Here is a 17,479-nt window from a genome sequence, read left to right on the forward strand (position 1 = left end):
CCAACCCAGGGCCGGGTCTGGGGGTGGGGGTGGGGGCGCACAGTCTCAGGTCCTCCGTCAAGCCCTGCTGGGTGGTGGTGGGGGTGCAGCCTCAGGTCTGCTGGCCTGACTCCGGAGCAAGGGATGTGGCCTGAGGTCCCCTGTCAAGCCCCACCAGGCAGGGGACATAGCCTAAGGCCCCTCAGTCCTGGCGCTGGGGTGGGGATGCAGCCTGAGGTCCCAGTCAACCACGCTAGGCAGGGGCCGCGGCCTGAGGTCTCCCCCCCCCCCCCATCAAGCCCTGCTGGGCAGGTGGCATGGCCTGTGGTCCCCTGGCACTGGAGTGGGGCCTGTGATCAGGAAGGGAGGGACACGGCCTGACATCCCTTGTCAAGCCCCACCAGGTGAAGGGCGCAGCTTGAGGTCCCCCATCTGAGATCTCCTGGCCTGGTGCTGTGGCAGGGGGTGTGGCCTGAGGTCTCCTGGCCTTGTGCTGGGGCTAGTGGTGCAGCCTGAGGTCCCCCATCAAGCCCCATGGGGTGGGTGGCACGGCCAAGGCGCCATGCAGCCTCAGGTCCCTACTGTTTGGTCATGACATGATGGCATCCTGGCTAATTTGCATATTCCTCTATTATATATTAAGATATTATTGATTTCAGAGAGAGGAAGGGAGAGCGAGAGAGAGATGGAAACATCACTGATGAGAGAGAACATTGATCGTCTGCCTCCTGCACACCTCACACTGGATATGGCGCCCACAACCTGGGCTTGTGCCCTGGCCAGAAATTGAACCATGACTTCCAGGTTCATAGGTTGACACTCAATCACTGAGCCATGCCAGCCAGGTGGAAATTCTTTTTTAAGGGTATTAATCTCATTCACGAGTGCTTTGCTCTCATGACCTAATCACCTAACAAAAGCCCTTACTTCCTAATATCCTCACATTTGGCATTAGAATTTTAGCATATGAATTCTGGCGGGAGGAAGAGGGGACAGACATAAGCATTCAGGCCATAGCATTGCCTGTTTCTAAAGTAATTCTAGATACCAGATCATGTCCTTTTGTTCAAAACATGATTTTTCTTTGTCTCATAAGGTCCATTCTATCAGGAATATAATGATTGAAACTGTCATTTTCTTCTTTGAAATGTACAAGCTGGACATCTTGTCCAGTCATGTTTACAATATTACCTTGGTCTTTTGTTGTTACGAATCTCAATTTGGCCTGTTCCTAAAAAAGCCGTTGTCAGTTTAATCATAACTTTGCCTGTAGTATACTGTCCATCATGTCCATCTTTGGGGGAAACTTTAGTTACTTTTGAATGCATTTTTCTTCAAAAATGTATCATCCAGAAGGTGTGCATTCTCCTCAAGGGTAGGGAAGGCATTTTAAAAAAAAATATATTTTATTGATTTTTGTACAGAGAGGAAGGGAGAGAGATAGAGAGTCAGAAACATCGATGAGAGAGAGTCATCGGTCAGCTTCCTCCTGCACACCCCTACTGGGGATATGCCCGCAACATAGGTACACGCCCTTGACTGAAATCAAACCCGGGACCCTTCAGTCCCCAAGCCGACGCTCTATCCATTGAGCCAAACCGGTTTCGGCAGGAAGGCATTTTCTTAATCTCAGTAGCACAAGCACCTGGCACACTGGCTAATTATTTAATGTTTATTAAATGAAAGAATGAATACAGGCAGACCTCGAGTTACATCGGACTTGAGGTATATCGTTTCATGGTTACATCATCATCTCCCATTTATTTATTAAAAAAAAAAGTTCCGTCATTTTGATGTATGCACATATGTACCTTATGTTTTCTTTTTATTATTTACTTACCACAAGTAAAGGTCAGGAATTGTTATCTTTATTTTTTATTTTTTACTGTTGTGTATGAGTTCCTTATGAGAGACGTAGGTGCTTGTGTAAGTGGGTTCCGACTTATGGCGAAAATCACGTTATGTTGCGCCGTAGGAATGGATCTCTGATGTAACCGGAGGACCTACTTGTACATGGCCATTACAGGCCTGCCATTTTCTTATTTTTCCACTTGTTCCCTTCTAATATGGTTCCCTATTTGTTCCTGAAAAGGTGTAAAGGCAGTGTGTGTGTGTGTGTGTGTGTGTGTGTGTGTGTATTAATGTAACTGGTGATAGAGCTAGGGAGCTAGGCTTATGCTTTCTCTCAAGGTCACATGACTGTCGATGCTTGGGCTGGACAAAAGCCTTTCTAAGATGCTTGAGCACAAGAGTGACTATGTTCTACCACAGCTGCCATTAGGAAAATAATGATTCTAGAAACTTCAAGCTTACTGATTGTTATTAGAGTATCATTATGTATGAAATAGTTTAACTGTTACTTAGCAAATTTGTAAGGTTTAAAAAAATGGATGAGAGAGAAACATTGATCGGCTGCCTCATGCAGTGCCCATACTGGGCACCAAGCCCACAACCTGAGCATGTGCCCTGCCCAGGTATTGAACCAGTGACATCTTGGTACAGGGGAGAACACTTAATCGACTGAGCCACACTGGCCGGGCAATAGAGTGCTACTATTAAATAAAACAATGGTTCACATTGTAGCACATTGAAATAGAAACTTTAAAGCAATATATGTGAAACACATTTCCATGTAACATGTTGCTGTTTTTAGACTTTATTTACAACTTTTGTGTATATGTAACTTTTTAAAAAATATATATTTTATTGATTTTACATAGAGAGGAATTGAGAGGGACAGAGAGTTAGAAACATCGATGAGAGAGAATCATCGATCAGCTGCCTCTTGCACACCCCCCACTGGGGATGTGCCCGCAACCAAGGTACATGCCCTTGACCGGAATCGAACCCGGGACCTTTCAGTCCGCAGGTCGACGCTCTATCCACTGAGCCAAACCGGTCCCGGCTTTTGTGTATATGTAACTTAATGGGTAATTATAAGTTAGCCATTTTTTTTCAAAATTATATTAATGTTGTATTTTGTCCTCTTATTTGATGACTTAATTTGTAAATTTAATGAATGTGAGAATAATTATAAGGTTGCAAGAGAATACTTTTTTTAGGGGGGGGATATTTAATAAATTTACTCAAATGAAGCTTAAATGATACAGAACTGAAAATATTAGAAATCTATATACCATAGAAAGTGAATATAAATTAGCCAACTCTATGAACATTTCCAGTTTAGCACACATACAAATACATATTCATCTCTTTTATGTAGGAATAACACATACATTCATGACATAACGATTCTGGCAAAAAATTTTCAGAGATATTAAAAATATTCTTAAGTTTTAAAGATGGTGTGGAATAAGTTTTAACAACATTCCACATGAATGGAAAACCCTGATTTAATTCCCTAACTTTCATGCCAGAAGCATGGTTGGTTTGATTTAAAAAACCCCCACAGATCTTGATATCATATTGGCTTATTCATAATTAAGACATTTTATTTACACAGTATGTCAGTGTAGACAAAAAAACTTTAGTATTATTTGCTATGATGTTTAAAACTTTCAAAATCTTTCAACATAAGAAGATAGCTGCACAAATTTGAGTGTTTCTTATAAAACACAATCTTAAAAAAAGTAATGATGATTGGTCTTTGCTTTTCCTAGTAATAAGTTTTGTTTTATTTTTTTCACATAGTATAAAGTATATTCTTATGAAGGGTTGTATTAAGATTCAGTAGTTCTTTAACAATGTTGCCAAGTAACCATATAAATCCTATATGCAGCAAAGATGAACAATCTTCATAGTGCACTTTCACCTTATTAAAGTTGAAGCTGCTCCTTTCGGATATTTTTCCACTTCAATGTGAAGTAGATTGTTAGGGTTTCGTTAGTGGTTTCATATGTGGCTTTAAAAGAAAAAGGTTTTGATTTCTTCCACAGTTCACAATTCTCTAGTGAGACTTGTTTGGAAATCATATAGTCCAGGGATGTTTTGAATAACCAAATGCTCTTTAGCAGATGAAGTCTTTCAATGCCAACTGTAATAAATAAGCATCTACATTCTTAGCTATATTACCAGTAAATCCTGGAACCAAAGTAAGATGGTTTTCTTATTCCCACAGTCCACTTAATTATTGTTTTAAAATATGAATATTTCCATCATTTATCATTTCTGTTTTGGATGATAGTTTTTGATCACCACCTTTTTTATGACTGCTTGAAGCCAGTTTAAACCAACTATTATATATTCTTCAAATTTGCTTTTAAGTAGTGACTGTACAACAGGCAACAAGTCTACACAGCATCCGAGTGAGATGTATTGTTTTTCTTCCTGTAAACTATGGGTAAGCACAGGAAGGCAATCACCATCACTCCAAGGTCTTCTATCTTCACAAAATAAGTTACAAGTGCATTTTTACTTCTCTTTTTCCACAAAGTTAAATCTACATTCAATCTCAAATTCCTGCTGAGCAAATCTTGTGCCATTGTTTCATGATCCTGAGAAGTCTCAGGAAAAACCCCCACTGTATTTTGATGATACACTTTCTGTCTAAAGAACTAGAATCGTTGGAGTTAAGCAAATATGTTTGACTATCATGGTGTAATTTTTCAGGCAGGTGTCCTGCACAAGCCAGTTCATTTTCTTTATTTACCATATCACAGCTCCCTCTTCTAGAGGACTGTTTCTTTTCAAAACAAGAATTTGGAAAAGGATAATAAACTTTCTTTTTGTGGAAGATCACCTTACATAGTTTATCTGGGTTTTTAACAGCCTGTCCAACTGTTCTATTTATGTAAGCAGCCAACTGTTTTTGAGATTTATTAACCATCTTATTAGTGAAATTAGATCCTTTTTTTTTTTAGAATGATCAATGGAATGGTTCTCAATATTATTATTTTTTAAAAAATATATATTTTATTGATTTTGTACAGAGAGGAAGGAAGAGAGATAGTTAGAAACATCGATGAGAGAGAGTCATCGATCAGCTGCCTCTTGCACACCGCCTACTGGGGATATGCCCGCAACCAAGGTACATGCCCTTGACCCGAATCGAACCCGGGACCTTTCAGTCTCCAAGCCGACGCTCTATCCATTGAGCCAAACCGGTTTCGGCTGGTTCTCAATACTATTATAAAAGTTCAGTTTTTTAACATTGTGGGTTTCAGATGTCATAATCTCTTAAATACCGGCAACCTCATGGTACCGCGGCGCTTCAGTCCAGCCCTGGCGCTGACAAACTGTGCCTGGAAGCCTGGCCACTCAGGGCCATTCAAATGCGGCCACAAAGACCATACTTTTCATAATCTATTGTCAATGTTACAGCAGTTTGGAGGCATTTTTTCAGCTTTATTCAGGCATAATTGACATACAATAAACTGTGCATATTTAAAGTCTAAATAATGCACATTTCTATCATTCCACTCCCGAATTTCTTCTTGCCCCTTTGTATTTTATTTCCTCTCAGCTCCCGCTGTCCCCCTGTCTAGACACCCACTGATCTGCTTTTTGTCACTAGAGATTAGTTCACATTTTTCTAGAATTATTTTTATAAATGGAATCATGTAGTGAGTTATTTTGTTGTACAACTTATTTCAGCATAATTTTTTTTATGATCATCCATGTTACTTGTATTATTGCTGAGTAGTCCATTACTTATACTACAATTATATTGTACTAAGTTTGTCCATTTACACATTGACTGGCATTTGAGAGTGTCCTTTTATAAATCTATGAGTATTTATGGACATAGAAATTTATTTCTCTTGGATAAATACCTAGGAATGAAATGGCTGGGGGATATGGTAGGTGTAAGTTTAAATTTTTTAAAATTTCTTTATTGATTAAGGTACTACATATGTGTATTTATTCCCTCATTGCCCTCCCACCCCTCCACTTATGCCCTCACCTGCCTCTTGTCTGTGCCCATTGGTTAGGCTTATATGCATGTATACAAGTCCTTTGGTTGATCTCTCCACCTTATCCCCACCCTCCCCTACCTTCCCTCTGAGGTTTGACGGTTTGATCAATGCTTCTCTGTTTCTGGATCTGTTTTTGTTTATCAGTTTATGCAGTTCATTATATTCCATAAATGAATAAGATCATGTGATATTTATCTTTCTCTGACTGACTTATTTCACTTAGCATAATGCTCTCCAGTTCCATCCATGCCTTTGCAAATGGTAAGAATTCCCTCTTTTTTACTGCAGTGTAGTATTCGATTGTGTAGATGTATCACAGTTTTTTAATCCAATCATCTGCTGATGGGCACTTAGTCTGTTTCCAAATTTTAGCTATGATAAATTGTGTCGCTATGAACATAGGGGTGCATATATCCTTTCTGATTGGTGTTTCTAGTTTCTTGGGATATATTCCTAGACGTGGGATCACTGGGTCAATTGGGAGTTCCATTTTTAGTTTTTTGAGGAAACTCCATACTGTTCTCCACAGTGGCTGCACCAGTCTGCATTCTTACCAGCAGTGCAAGAGGGTTCCTTTTTCTCCGTGTAAGTTGAACTTTTAAGGAAACTGCCAGTTTTACAAAGTTACATTTTATATTTACACCCACAGCATTTAAATTTCCAATTGCTATTTTTGAGTCACTTTTACATTCATAGGCCATACTTTTTTTTTTGGGGGGGGGGGAAGGATACAGGGTGAGAAAAAAATATTTAGAAGTTTTCTTCCCAGGACTTTAGGTAAACATCTCTTTGGGGGAATTTATGAAAATCTGGAGCTCTTTGCAGTAAGACATGATTACTTTTTTTTTTTGATAAATCTTTATTGCTCAGATTATTACAATTGTTTCTCCTTTCTTCCCCCATAGCTCCCTTCTACCTGGTTTCCGCCCCACCCTCTGCCCTTGCCTCCTCCTCTCTCCCCCATTGACCTCATCCATAGGTGTATGATTTTAATCCAGTCTCTTCCTGCACCCACCACACCCCTTTCCCCCTGATAATTATCAATCCACTCCCTTTTTTTGCCCCTGATTCTATTATATTCACCAGTTTATTTTGTTGTTCAGATTTTTAATTCACTTGATTTTTAGATTCTGTTGTTGATTTATATGTATTTGTTGATCTTAATTTTTATCTTTTTTATTCTTCCTCTTCTTAAAGAATACCTTTCAGCATTTCATATAATACTGGTTTAGTGGTGATGAACTCCTTTAGCTTTTTCTTATCTGTGAAGCTCTTTATTTGCCCTTTAATTCTGAATGATAACTTTGCTGGATAAAGTAATCTTGGTTGTAGGTTCTTGCTATTCATCACTTTGAAGTTGGATCTCTGTATAATATTTTTTATTTCAGTCAGTTTATGTTTAATTTCTAGTTGTGTCTCATTAAATTTATCGGCCTTTTCTAGAAAATTCTTAAAAAACCTTATAACCATTGTTTTGAACTCTACATCCAGTCTTTTGTTCTCCTCCACCTCTTTCGTTTGAGATCTGTTTCCTTGTCTCGGCATTTTTGCTGCTTCCCAGAGTTGGTAGGATCGCTTTGTGTGTTTGGTGTCCTATATGGCCCAGTGGGTCAGCCTCCCCAGTTACCTGAGGTAGACACTCTTGGTTCTCCCCTTTGTGGAATGTGTGAACAGTCTTGAGTTAAGACTTGATTGTTTTTGGTATCACTGGGAGGAATTGACCTCCAGGCCCATTGGACGTGAGTATCAGCTGTGTCTACTCCAGGATACCTTCTGTATTGTAGACAGTCTTATAGGATCAGACTTGCAAAATTGCAAAAGCCTCTGTGCTCAGCTTAGATGGGGCGGAGTCCCAGGGCTGAGCTGACAGTCTTGGCTTCCCATCAGCCCTTCCCTTGTGCGCTCGCCTGAGTTTCTGCTTGACCTCTGCTTTCTGCGGCTCTCCTGAGTTTCCTTCTGACTGTCCAGATTCCCCGTGCAAGAGTGTGGGTGCCCTAGGGGCTTGCCTGGAATTGGGTTGGGTCTCTGTAGTCAGGAGCTTCTGACTCCTTCTGCTATGGAGAGGCCACGGCAACCTCCGGTGTGAGACCTCTCTACGCGCACTCACTCGTGCGTGACTTAGACCCTGCCTGCTGCGGCTCCCAGCTCCCCCAGTCTCCTAGTCTCCTAGTCTTTGGGTGCCTTTCTCTACAGTCCAGACTCCACCCGTATGAGCCTGGGTCCACGGGGTTTCGGCCGGGGTTGGGGTTCAGTATAGTCGGAAAGGGTTCAGTGCAATCACGGACTTTCTTTCTCCTCCCGCCAGCCAGGCATTTGGCTGCCCTTCCTCTCTGCACACGAGTGTCTCCCTACCTCAGCGCTTTGCAGCTCCCAATCCGATCTGTGAGCCTCTCTCCTTTCTAGTTGTAGATTCCCACTCTGACAGCTTTCCTGTGGTTTAGGATGATGTCCGTTCTGTCTTTTAGTTGTTTTGAAATTGTTGTGCGAGGCGGCAGCTTAGGTGCTTACCTAGGCTGCCATCTTGGTTTCTCCGAATTGACATGATTACTTGTTAGTCCTTTTTTCCCTTAGTATGAGAAATGGAAGAAAATGTGTTCTTAACTTTGGATTTTATAAAAAGAGAAAAGAGCCCTGTATTTTATAAAAAGTGAAAAGAGCCCTGGCCGGATAGCTCAGTTGGTTAGTGTGTCATACCAATGCCCCAAGGTTATGGGGGGGGAGGTCCATCTGCGGTCAGAGCACATACGAGAATCAACCAATGAATGCATAAATACCTGGAACAATAAATTGAAATCCTCCCTCCCTTCCTCCCTTCCCCTCACCTTTTCTTTCTAACATCAATCAATAGAAAAATAAGTATTGTGATTAATAAAAAAGAGGTAAGAAATACTTCTTGTATTTGTAGAGTTCTCTTTTCTAGGTTAGTGCTAAGATACAACAGGTCTTTGAATAACAGGGTTTTCTTCAACATTGTTTCATTATAATATTGATGAGATGCTGTATGGACTTAATGCTTGTTTATATCAATTAACCTGTAGTAAAATTGCTTTCATTTTACATCATTTTGGCTAAAGTAGTAAAATAATAACATTAAGTGAGGACTTACTGTATTGTGAACCAGACATTAGTTTTATCCGATTTAATAAAATTAAGTGTAGAGTTAAAAGAAGTAACTCTGGAAATCTCCTCTTATAAAATAGATGATATGAGAAATTTCTTTGATAAATCCCCTAAATCAGTGGTCGGCACACTCATTAGTCAATAGAGCCAAATATAAACAGTACAACGATTGAAATTTTTTTGAGAGCCAAATTTTTTAAACTTAAACAAACTTCTTCTAATGCCACTTCTTCAAAATAGACTTGCCCAGACCGTGGTATTTTGTGGAATAGCCACACTCAAGGGGCCAAAGATCCGCATGTGGCTCTCGAGCCGCAGTTTGCTGACCACAGCCCTAAGTCATCCATGAGGTACAGAGTTTAGACTTAACATCTCTCCCTAATTTCAATACACTTGCTCATTTTCCCTCTTGAATTAGAATAAATGTTTATTTACTTGCCCCAATGAAATGGTTAGCTTTGCATTTAGGGGCTACATCTAATTAAAAAATTTAATTTAAAAAAATATATATTTTATCGATTTTTTACAGAGAGGAAGGGAAGAGGGAGAGAGAGTCAGAAACATTGATGAGAGAGAAACATCAATCAGCTGCCTCCTCTGGGTCATAAGCATACATTTATAAAATATATTTTATTGATTTTTTACAGAGAGGAAGGGAGAGAGATAGTTAGAAACATTGATCAGCTGCCTCCTGCACACCCCCTACTGGGGATGTGCCCGCAATCAAGGTACATGCCCTTGACCAGAATAGAAACTGGGACCCTTGAGTCCACAGGCCGACACTCTATCCACTGAGCAAAACTGGGCTAAAATAGTAGTATTTTATTCAGTTTGATGTGTAAGGCATGTGTGAACTGATATAAATTGAGAGAACAGCAGATTTATATCTCATGCTCACTCTGGGTCATAGCATACATTTAAAAAATATATTTTATTGATTTTTTACAGAGAGGAAGGGAGAGAGATAGTTCGAAACATCAATCAGCTGCCTCCTGAACACCCCCTACTGGGGTTGCCTGCAACCAAGGTACATGCCCTTGACCAGAATTGAACCTGGGAACTTTTAGTCCGCAGGCCAACGCTCTATCCACTGAGCCAAATTGATTTTGGCATAAGCATACATTTTATTGAGAGGAATGGTGGGTGGAGTGGCCCGTATCACTTAAATTATTTTTCTTTTTGCTGTGGGTAAATAGTTGCATTCTCATAAATTAGATGTATATGTGATGTGATTGCATTGTAATTATGGTAACAGGTAAAGCTGAATGCAAAAAGAGATTTATGTGCATATTAAGATTAGGGTGGCTGATAGGTTTGTTAAGTCATTATTCATGCCCCTTTTTAGCTTACCATAGTAGGTTAGTAAGGATAAGTAGCCATCATTAGCACTTATTCAGTGCTTCTTCCCTTCATTTTCCTCTCTGCCTAGATTGTCTATTTTCTTCTCTTTGCTTGTGCTATCTACACTCCTTTTTTGTGTCCCCAACTCCTTGGTATTCTCTCATCTCTTTAGAATCAGTAGTTTACCCTGTAGAATGCTACCAAAATCCAAAAACATAAATCAGTTGTACAATTATATTTTGTAGCTTTGTTGTGTATATAAGATTAAACTGTGAAGTGGTTCTAAAAATGGTGGTCTAGGCTGGTGCCATTTTGGGGCTCAGCCCATCTGATATCCAGATGACCTAATAAATTTATAATCCCTTAACAAAATAATAGTCGTCTACTTTCAAGAGTTCTTTATATAAACATTCAAGATAACTTCTGCATAAAACATTTAAGTAAAACTCTTTATTTGCCTAACTTATAAAATGCATTGTTTTATTTTTATATTTTGCTAAGAGTTAAAAATGTGGATCTCTTCCACTAGCCTGGTTAATCAAGAACTGATAGAAGAAAGTTTACTTGACTTAGTGTCATAGGTCCTGGGTTCCAGCACAGCCTTGTCATTAACTCACTTTGTAATCCTGGGAAAGTAACATTTCTCATGTGTAAAATGTGGTGAATGGACTTGATCTTAAAAAAGATTTCCCTCTGGGGCAGGAGAAGCAAACTTGTAAAAGAAGTTGTTTTTAAAAATAGTTTTATCTTATATAAGTTGTTCCTGAAGTTTAATGGCTTTCTAGAAATTATGGATAATCACTTTTGAATTTTGTATATCTCATCTGTTGCAGGATGCTTTAATCTGGATCCCAATAGAGTTTTGGATGTCATTTTAGAAGTGTTTGAATGCAGGCCAGAACATGATGACTTCTTTATATCTTTATTAGAATCTTACATGAGTATGTGTGAACCGCAAACACTGTGTCATATTCTTGGGTTCAAATTCAAGTTTTACCAGGTAACAAAATATGTGTGTGTATCTATATCTATCTGTATCTATAGGTTAATTTCATTATTTTATATGTACAATTTAATTTGAATCTTATTTGTAAATGATTAGTTTTAGCTATACCATTCTAAGAGAGGAAATAGATAAATGGATAGCTAACAATGAGGTGTAATAAGTACTGTATTAGTACTATGAATGCTGTGATATGAAAGTCTAGAGGAATGCATAATAAACATCTTGCTTTGGGAGAGATGGAGTCAGGGAAGGTTTTATAGATAATAAACTTTTAAAAACCTGTTCCTTGAAGGATGAGTAGGAGTTTGTTTACAGTTGTTAGTGCAGAATGAAGACATAACAGTATGAGATTGAAGAAATGGTATATAGTCAGATGTGGCTGGATTGCAAGATGCGGGGAAAAGAAGAGATAGGAAGTGAAGTTGGAAAGGTAGGTGCACTTTTGATGGTATAGTGTTGAGTTAGAAATTTACTGTGTAGACCATTGGTTATTTTTCACTTAAACAACTACAATAGCTATCTAGTAAATCTGTGCTTCTGATTATTTCTCTTTCAAGTCCATCTTTCATATTATTACTACTATTACATTCTAAAAAAGATATAATTGATGCACTGCTCAAACACATTTGCCTGGAGGATGAAATTCAAACTTACAAACATGGAAGAAAAGGCTAGTCACAATTTAGCCCCATTCTTTCTTTCCAGCTACATCTTTACTGATTTCCCCCCTCAAATCTGATATTCTAGCCATATTAAAGTAATAGCCATTTCCTGAACTAAGGTATAGACATTGCTATGTATAGACAGACCTTTGTTTACAAGCAGTTTCTTAAACTAGAAAAATAATCTTATGCAGCTGTCTCACCTGTCTTGGTCTTAATCTTGTGAACTCCTATTTATTCTTACTTTATAGAACAAGTAAGTGCTACTTGTTCTATAAAGTCTTGACTGATATTTCAGTCATGCAGAATTAGTAACTTCTTAATATTTCTTTCCATAAAACGTGACACAGATTTCTGACACTTATCAGGTTATATTAGAACTTTGCCAGATTGTGAGTCATTTAGGGCAAGATCTATAGTTTACTAATTTCTCTTGGTTAATCTACTGTTTAATCTATAGTAAATGCTCACTAATTATAAATGAGTGGTCTATCTCTTGATAGCATAGAGGATTTTAATGTAATAAGGCCTCCATTATCCTTTTGTTATACCTTTCTTAATTTGTCTACTTTGCTTGGGGTACTCAGCTATTCAAGAAATACTTATTGAGTGTTTATGCTATGCTGTTGCTTTGCTAGGCACTGAGGATTCTCTGGTAGAGCATGTTTATTCCTGTCCTCTGGAGCTCAAGTTCAGGATAGTAAGACAATTTCTTTTAGCATTCTCCAGTGATAGATGACCTACTGTCTCTGCTTGTCTTTTATTTTTCACAATCTGAGATGCCCCAGAATAGAAATCAGATCAGAACAGAAATCAGATCAGAACTTGAAAGCATATGGCTTTTTGATACCAAGTAAGACATATGGCAGGGTTTTCGGGCAAGAGTATTTCACCTTTGCTTAAAAATTAGTGATGGCAGCTGTTCCTGTTCCTACCAGAAACCAGGGCGTCCACTCTTAGTACAGGGAAGGAGAAGTTCAAGTGTTTTAAGAGGCACCATGATAGCTTTGGCTTTAAGAATATGAAGCCAACTGCTAAAGTGACAGGGTAAGTGAAATTTAACTTGAATGTGATTACTTACAATATAAGTTAGGGTTTTGGAGACTATAGGTTTCAGAGCATAGTGCAGTGAGTAATGACCTACTGCATAACATCAAGTATTGTTTCTTAAATGTGAATTTTAGAATGAAATTTTTATTTGAAAATATTCTCATGGTAGTAACACTTTTTGAGCTAACTTAAAATATCCCTGGGGATTGATAATGTTGGAATAATAATCCTTTTTAAAAAATAGACAGTGGGCCTTTTTATTACATAAGAAATACCCAACCAAGAAACATTTGATTTAGAAGTAACCTATTATTGAAAAGGGTAACCCTTATATTGCTCTGTAAAACTATTGCCTTTTTTCTTTTGCCTGAGCTATTTTATTGTTGTGAGAATCTGTAGTTTTAAGGACCATTAAGGGCAGGGGAAGAAATGTCAGAGATTTTAGGTAATTTGTGGTCTTGGAGGTAAAGTAAGGATAGCCTGGGAATTTGCTCCTAGGCATGTATGGTCACTCTTTATGCTAGTCCCTTATCTTACTCTACCTTCCCTTCTTTCAGTTACTACCTGATAATGTTCACTCCTCCTGCCTGTAATCCATATTTTTACCAATTGGGACTTACTTGAATTAGCAGACTGCTGCATCCCCAATGCTTTAGACTGTCTGGCAAGAGATGAAAGCAATTTTAGAGCATATGATCATTTTGGAACGTTAGGCAGTCATATCTGCTTGATCCTCCTAACCGGGATTGCTGTGATAGAGGATTTAGGGATAGCATGAGGAGCAGCACAAAGGACAGGCAGATGGAGTACTAGAAAGTGTGAGGGCACCAAAAGACAAACTTGGCTGGAGTTGTCTTGCCACAAGAAAGAGGAAAGAGATGGTGATTCTCACCCATATCATAGCTCCTTGATTTGTGGATTCAAAATACAGTAGTAGTAATATTGGTAACATGACTAGCTGCTATTATAATCCAAATTCATTAATTTGAGAAATATTGATTGAGCACCTTTTATGTGGTAGGTAATGTTCTAGGTGCTGGGGCTACACATAAACAAATAAAAATTCTTGCCTTTGTGATGCTAACATTCTAAGAAAATCATATGATATGCTAGAAGTTGATCAGTAAAATGGGGCAAAAAATATAGAGCAAGTTTAGGAAAATTGGGAGTGCTGGAGTTGTTGGTTACAATTTTAAATAGAATAGTGAGAGGAGACCTAATTGAGAAGATGAGATTCAAGCAAAGAAATGAAGGATGTGAGGGTGTAAACTGTACAGATAACTGGAGAAAAATCTTCAGGCAAAGAGAACAGCCAAAGCAAAGAAAGGCCTCAAGGTGTGAGCATGCTGATGTGTTCAAGAACAGCAGGAAGACTAGTGTAGCTGGATCAGAGTGATTGAGTGGGAGAGCTGTAGGAGATGAGATCAAAGAAAAGGGACTATATCAGATCACACAGAGTTAGCACAAAGTTTTTGACTATGATGCTGGGTGAAGCCAGAGGAGGATTCTGAATAGGAGAGTGATGTGATCTGACTTAGGTTTTTCATTTTGTTTCTTTTTTACTTTTTCACTTTATTATGAACATTTTTAAACATATAGGAAAGAATGTATAATATAATAGATGCCCATAACTCCATCACCTAAAAGTAAGTTTGGTATACTTTTTTGAAAATATTAGTTTATGTTACAGATACCATGAATGTTACTCCTAAATATGTTAGTTTGAACTTTCTAAAAGTAAGGGCATTTTTATATTTAATCATGATCCATGATACCAATTTCATACTTAACTAGATTGCTATCATATAATAAACCCAAACCATATTCATATTTCCCAAATTGCTCCCCCCCAATTCATTTTACAACTGGTCTGGTCAAATGATGATCCAATTAAAGACCGCATGTTGTACTTAATTGTTAGACTTCTTTTAATTTAGAATAGTATCTCCCCTTTCTTTAAAGTAGGGGTGTCGAACTCAATCAGAAAAGGGGCCAAAATCTAAAATCCAGCCTAAATCGCGGGCCGAATGGTTTACTGAACAGTCATAAACTGACAATGTCATAAACTGACAGCGGAGTGCAGTGATGACAGCGCGGTGCGGGCCACATTGCAAGGCCTGGCGGGCTGGATTTGGCCCGCGGGCCTTGTGTTTGACACATGTGCTTTAAAGGTACCAACTTGTTGAGGAGAGTATTCCCATAGAAAAGCTTCACCTTTTGAATTTATCTAACTGCTTCTTCATGGTTGATTTAATTTTTTTTTTGTCCCCTGTCTTCCTTATATACTTGGAGTTAGGTCTAAAGGCTTGACTTGATTATGTTCAGGTAAAATATTTAATCGCAAAAATATTCATGGGTTGTGCATTATGCTTTATATTGTATAACATCCAATATCTGTCTGACTTTTAATGTTCCAGTAAGTTGATGACAGTCTAATCCTTCCATTATGCAATGACATTTTCTCCCTTATCAATAGCAGGTTATCTGCAAGTTGATACTTGTACCATGTGAAACCCACTTTTTCATCAATCTTACATTAAGTGATTTAGAATACATGGATGATCCTTTCCTGAGTCAATTGATTTCTTAAAGTTTAAAATGATTGATTTACTAATTTTATCATGCTTTTTAAATTTATTAGCTGTCATTCTTCTATAAAGAAGAGTTGTCCCTGTCAAGTTGGATTGTTTGGTTGCCCTGAAATAAAGTTATACTGGAAAGGCAGGACAAATGCTTTAATTTTTCCTATTAATTACTTACCATTAAAGTGAAGAATTTTTTTAGTAGCCACTTCTAATGGTTGCATGAATGGTGTGTGTGTGTGTGTGTGTGTGTGTGTGTGTGCGCGCAAGAGAGAGAGAGAGAGAGAGAGAGAGAGAGAGAGAGAGAGAGAGAGAGAGAGAAAGTGCATTTGTATTTTGACTTAGGTTTTTAAAGAATCAATATGGTTATGGTAACAATAGAAGTTGAGTTTATGAATATATTTTGTGTTGAGTAAATAATTGGATGTATGGATCTGGTGTTCCAGGGAAAGGACTGGGTTAGAATAGAAATGTGGGTGTCAGAAGTATTTTGATGATACTTAAAATTGTGATACTGGATGAAATCATCAGGGGTTGGCTATAGAGAGGGTTTGAGCCTTTGTGAACTTCAATAATAAAGGGCCTGGAAGGAGGAAGGGAACATATGATGTAAGAGGCAAACGAAGACAATATGAAATTTTGGAAACTAAATGGGAGAAGGAATGACCAACTCTGCTAAATGCCTCTGATAGGTCATTTATGATGAGGACTAAAATTAATCATTTGATTTATCAGCAGGGAGGTCAAAACTAGCCATTTTGGTAGAGTTGGGGTAGTGTTATGAGTGGAATTAGAGACAGTGAGAATAGATAACCATAAAGGAGTTGCTACAAAGACACAGACTAATGGGACTGAGGGGTAAGTTCAAGATTATTATTATTTTTTTTAAGATGGGAGAGAGAAACACATATGCTGATCAGAATGACTGAGTGGAAAGGAGGAAAACTGGTGATGGAGGGAAGAGGAAAGAATTATTGAAATAATATTCTTGAGTACAAAAGAGAGAATAGAATTTATGGCATAAGTGAATGGATTGACTTTAAATAGGACCACAGAGAATTCATCTATAATAGCAGGTGGAAAGGCAGCATATGTAGTTATAGTAGTTAGTAGGTGAGTAGATAGATGGTGAGAGTTTTAAAAAGTCCTATTGATTACTCCAGTTCTCTCACTGAAATAGAAAGCAAGGATATCAGCTGAGAGAGAGAATGAGAGAGGAGATATTATAGGTTAGGACAGAAAGTATGAAATAATTGTGTAGGCAAGTGGAAGAGTTAATGGACAATGGAAATAGAATATGATTGGCCAGCATCATTAAGCACACACTTGAGGGTGTATATGTGAAACTGGAATTTTTGAGGTGTTGTAGCTATTGATGATATTAAAATTTAGGGTATGGAGTAAATAGCTGAGATGAGTAGAGGAGACGATTTTTGGAAGAGAAGTTAAAAAAACCAAGAGACCAGCAAGGTGGAAGTATCGTTTACATGTATATGAAAATCTCTCAAAATTAAGAGAGGAATCAAGTTGAAGAGAGTGACAGTGAATCGGAAGGGCAGTAAATAGAGGGGAGTGATCCAGGACTGCACAGATGGTAACACTGAAAATGGCAGAGTAGAGAACTCCAGAGCTCTGTCCATTCATAAAAACAGCTAAGGAGCTATTAAAAACTAACAATAAACTTTTACAGAATTCTGGAATTTAATAAAAATCTTAAAACTAGGAAAGCCTCAATGAAGAAAGAGCTACTGCTTTGGGGTAAGAGAGCACTGTGACATTTTAAATTGCCTACCCATTATCCATTACACACAGATAGATGGTGGCCATGAAGATAGAAGCCCACACTCCTAGTGAAGATTGCTA

General features: G+C 38.2%; 1 protein-coding gene and 1 pseudogene across 15 annotated transcripts in view; one reads left to right on the forward strand and one right to left on the reverse strand.

Moving 5' to 3' along the window:
- Window positions 1–17,479, forward strand: part of THOC2 (THO complex subunit 2) — a 128,658-nt gene that overhangs the window by 44,501 nt on the left and 66,678 nt on the right. For all 14 annotated transcript variants that reach the window (XR_014793764.1, XR_014793765.1, XM_084870776.1 and 11 more), the window contains exon 8: window positions 11,150–11,316. Coding sequence is in view for 12 of the 14 variants with exons in the window: in XM_084870776.1 (XP_084726902.1) it covers window positions 11,150–11,316 (167 nt within the window). In the remaining 2 variants the exon portion in view is untranslated. The remainder of the gene's footprint in view (window positions 1–11,149; window positions 11,317–17,479) is intronic.
- Window positions 3,895–5,109, reverse strand: LOC311615789 (KATNB1-like protein 1; annotated as a pseudogene). The gene is made up of 2 exons: window positions 5,064–5,109; window positions 3,895–4,826 (listed from the first exon to the last, which is right to left on the reverse strand). The product of its transcript is annotated as a KATNB1-like protein 1 (transcript).

Source organism: Pipistrellus hanaki (assembly GCF_964339955.1).
Source record: "Pipistrellus hanaki genome assembly, chromosome: X".
Lineage (NCBI taxonomy): Eukaryota > Metazoa > Chordata > Mammalia > Chiroptera > Vespertilionidae > Pipistrellus > Pipistrellus hanaki.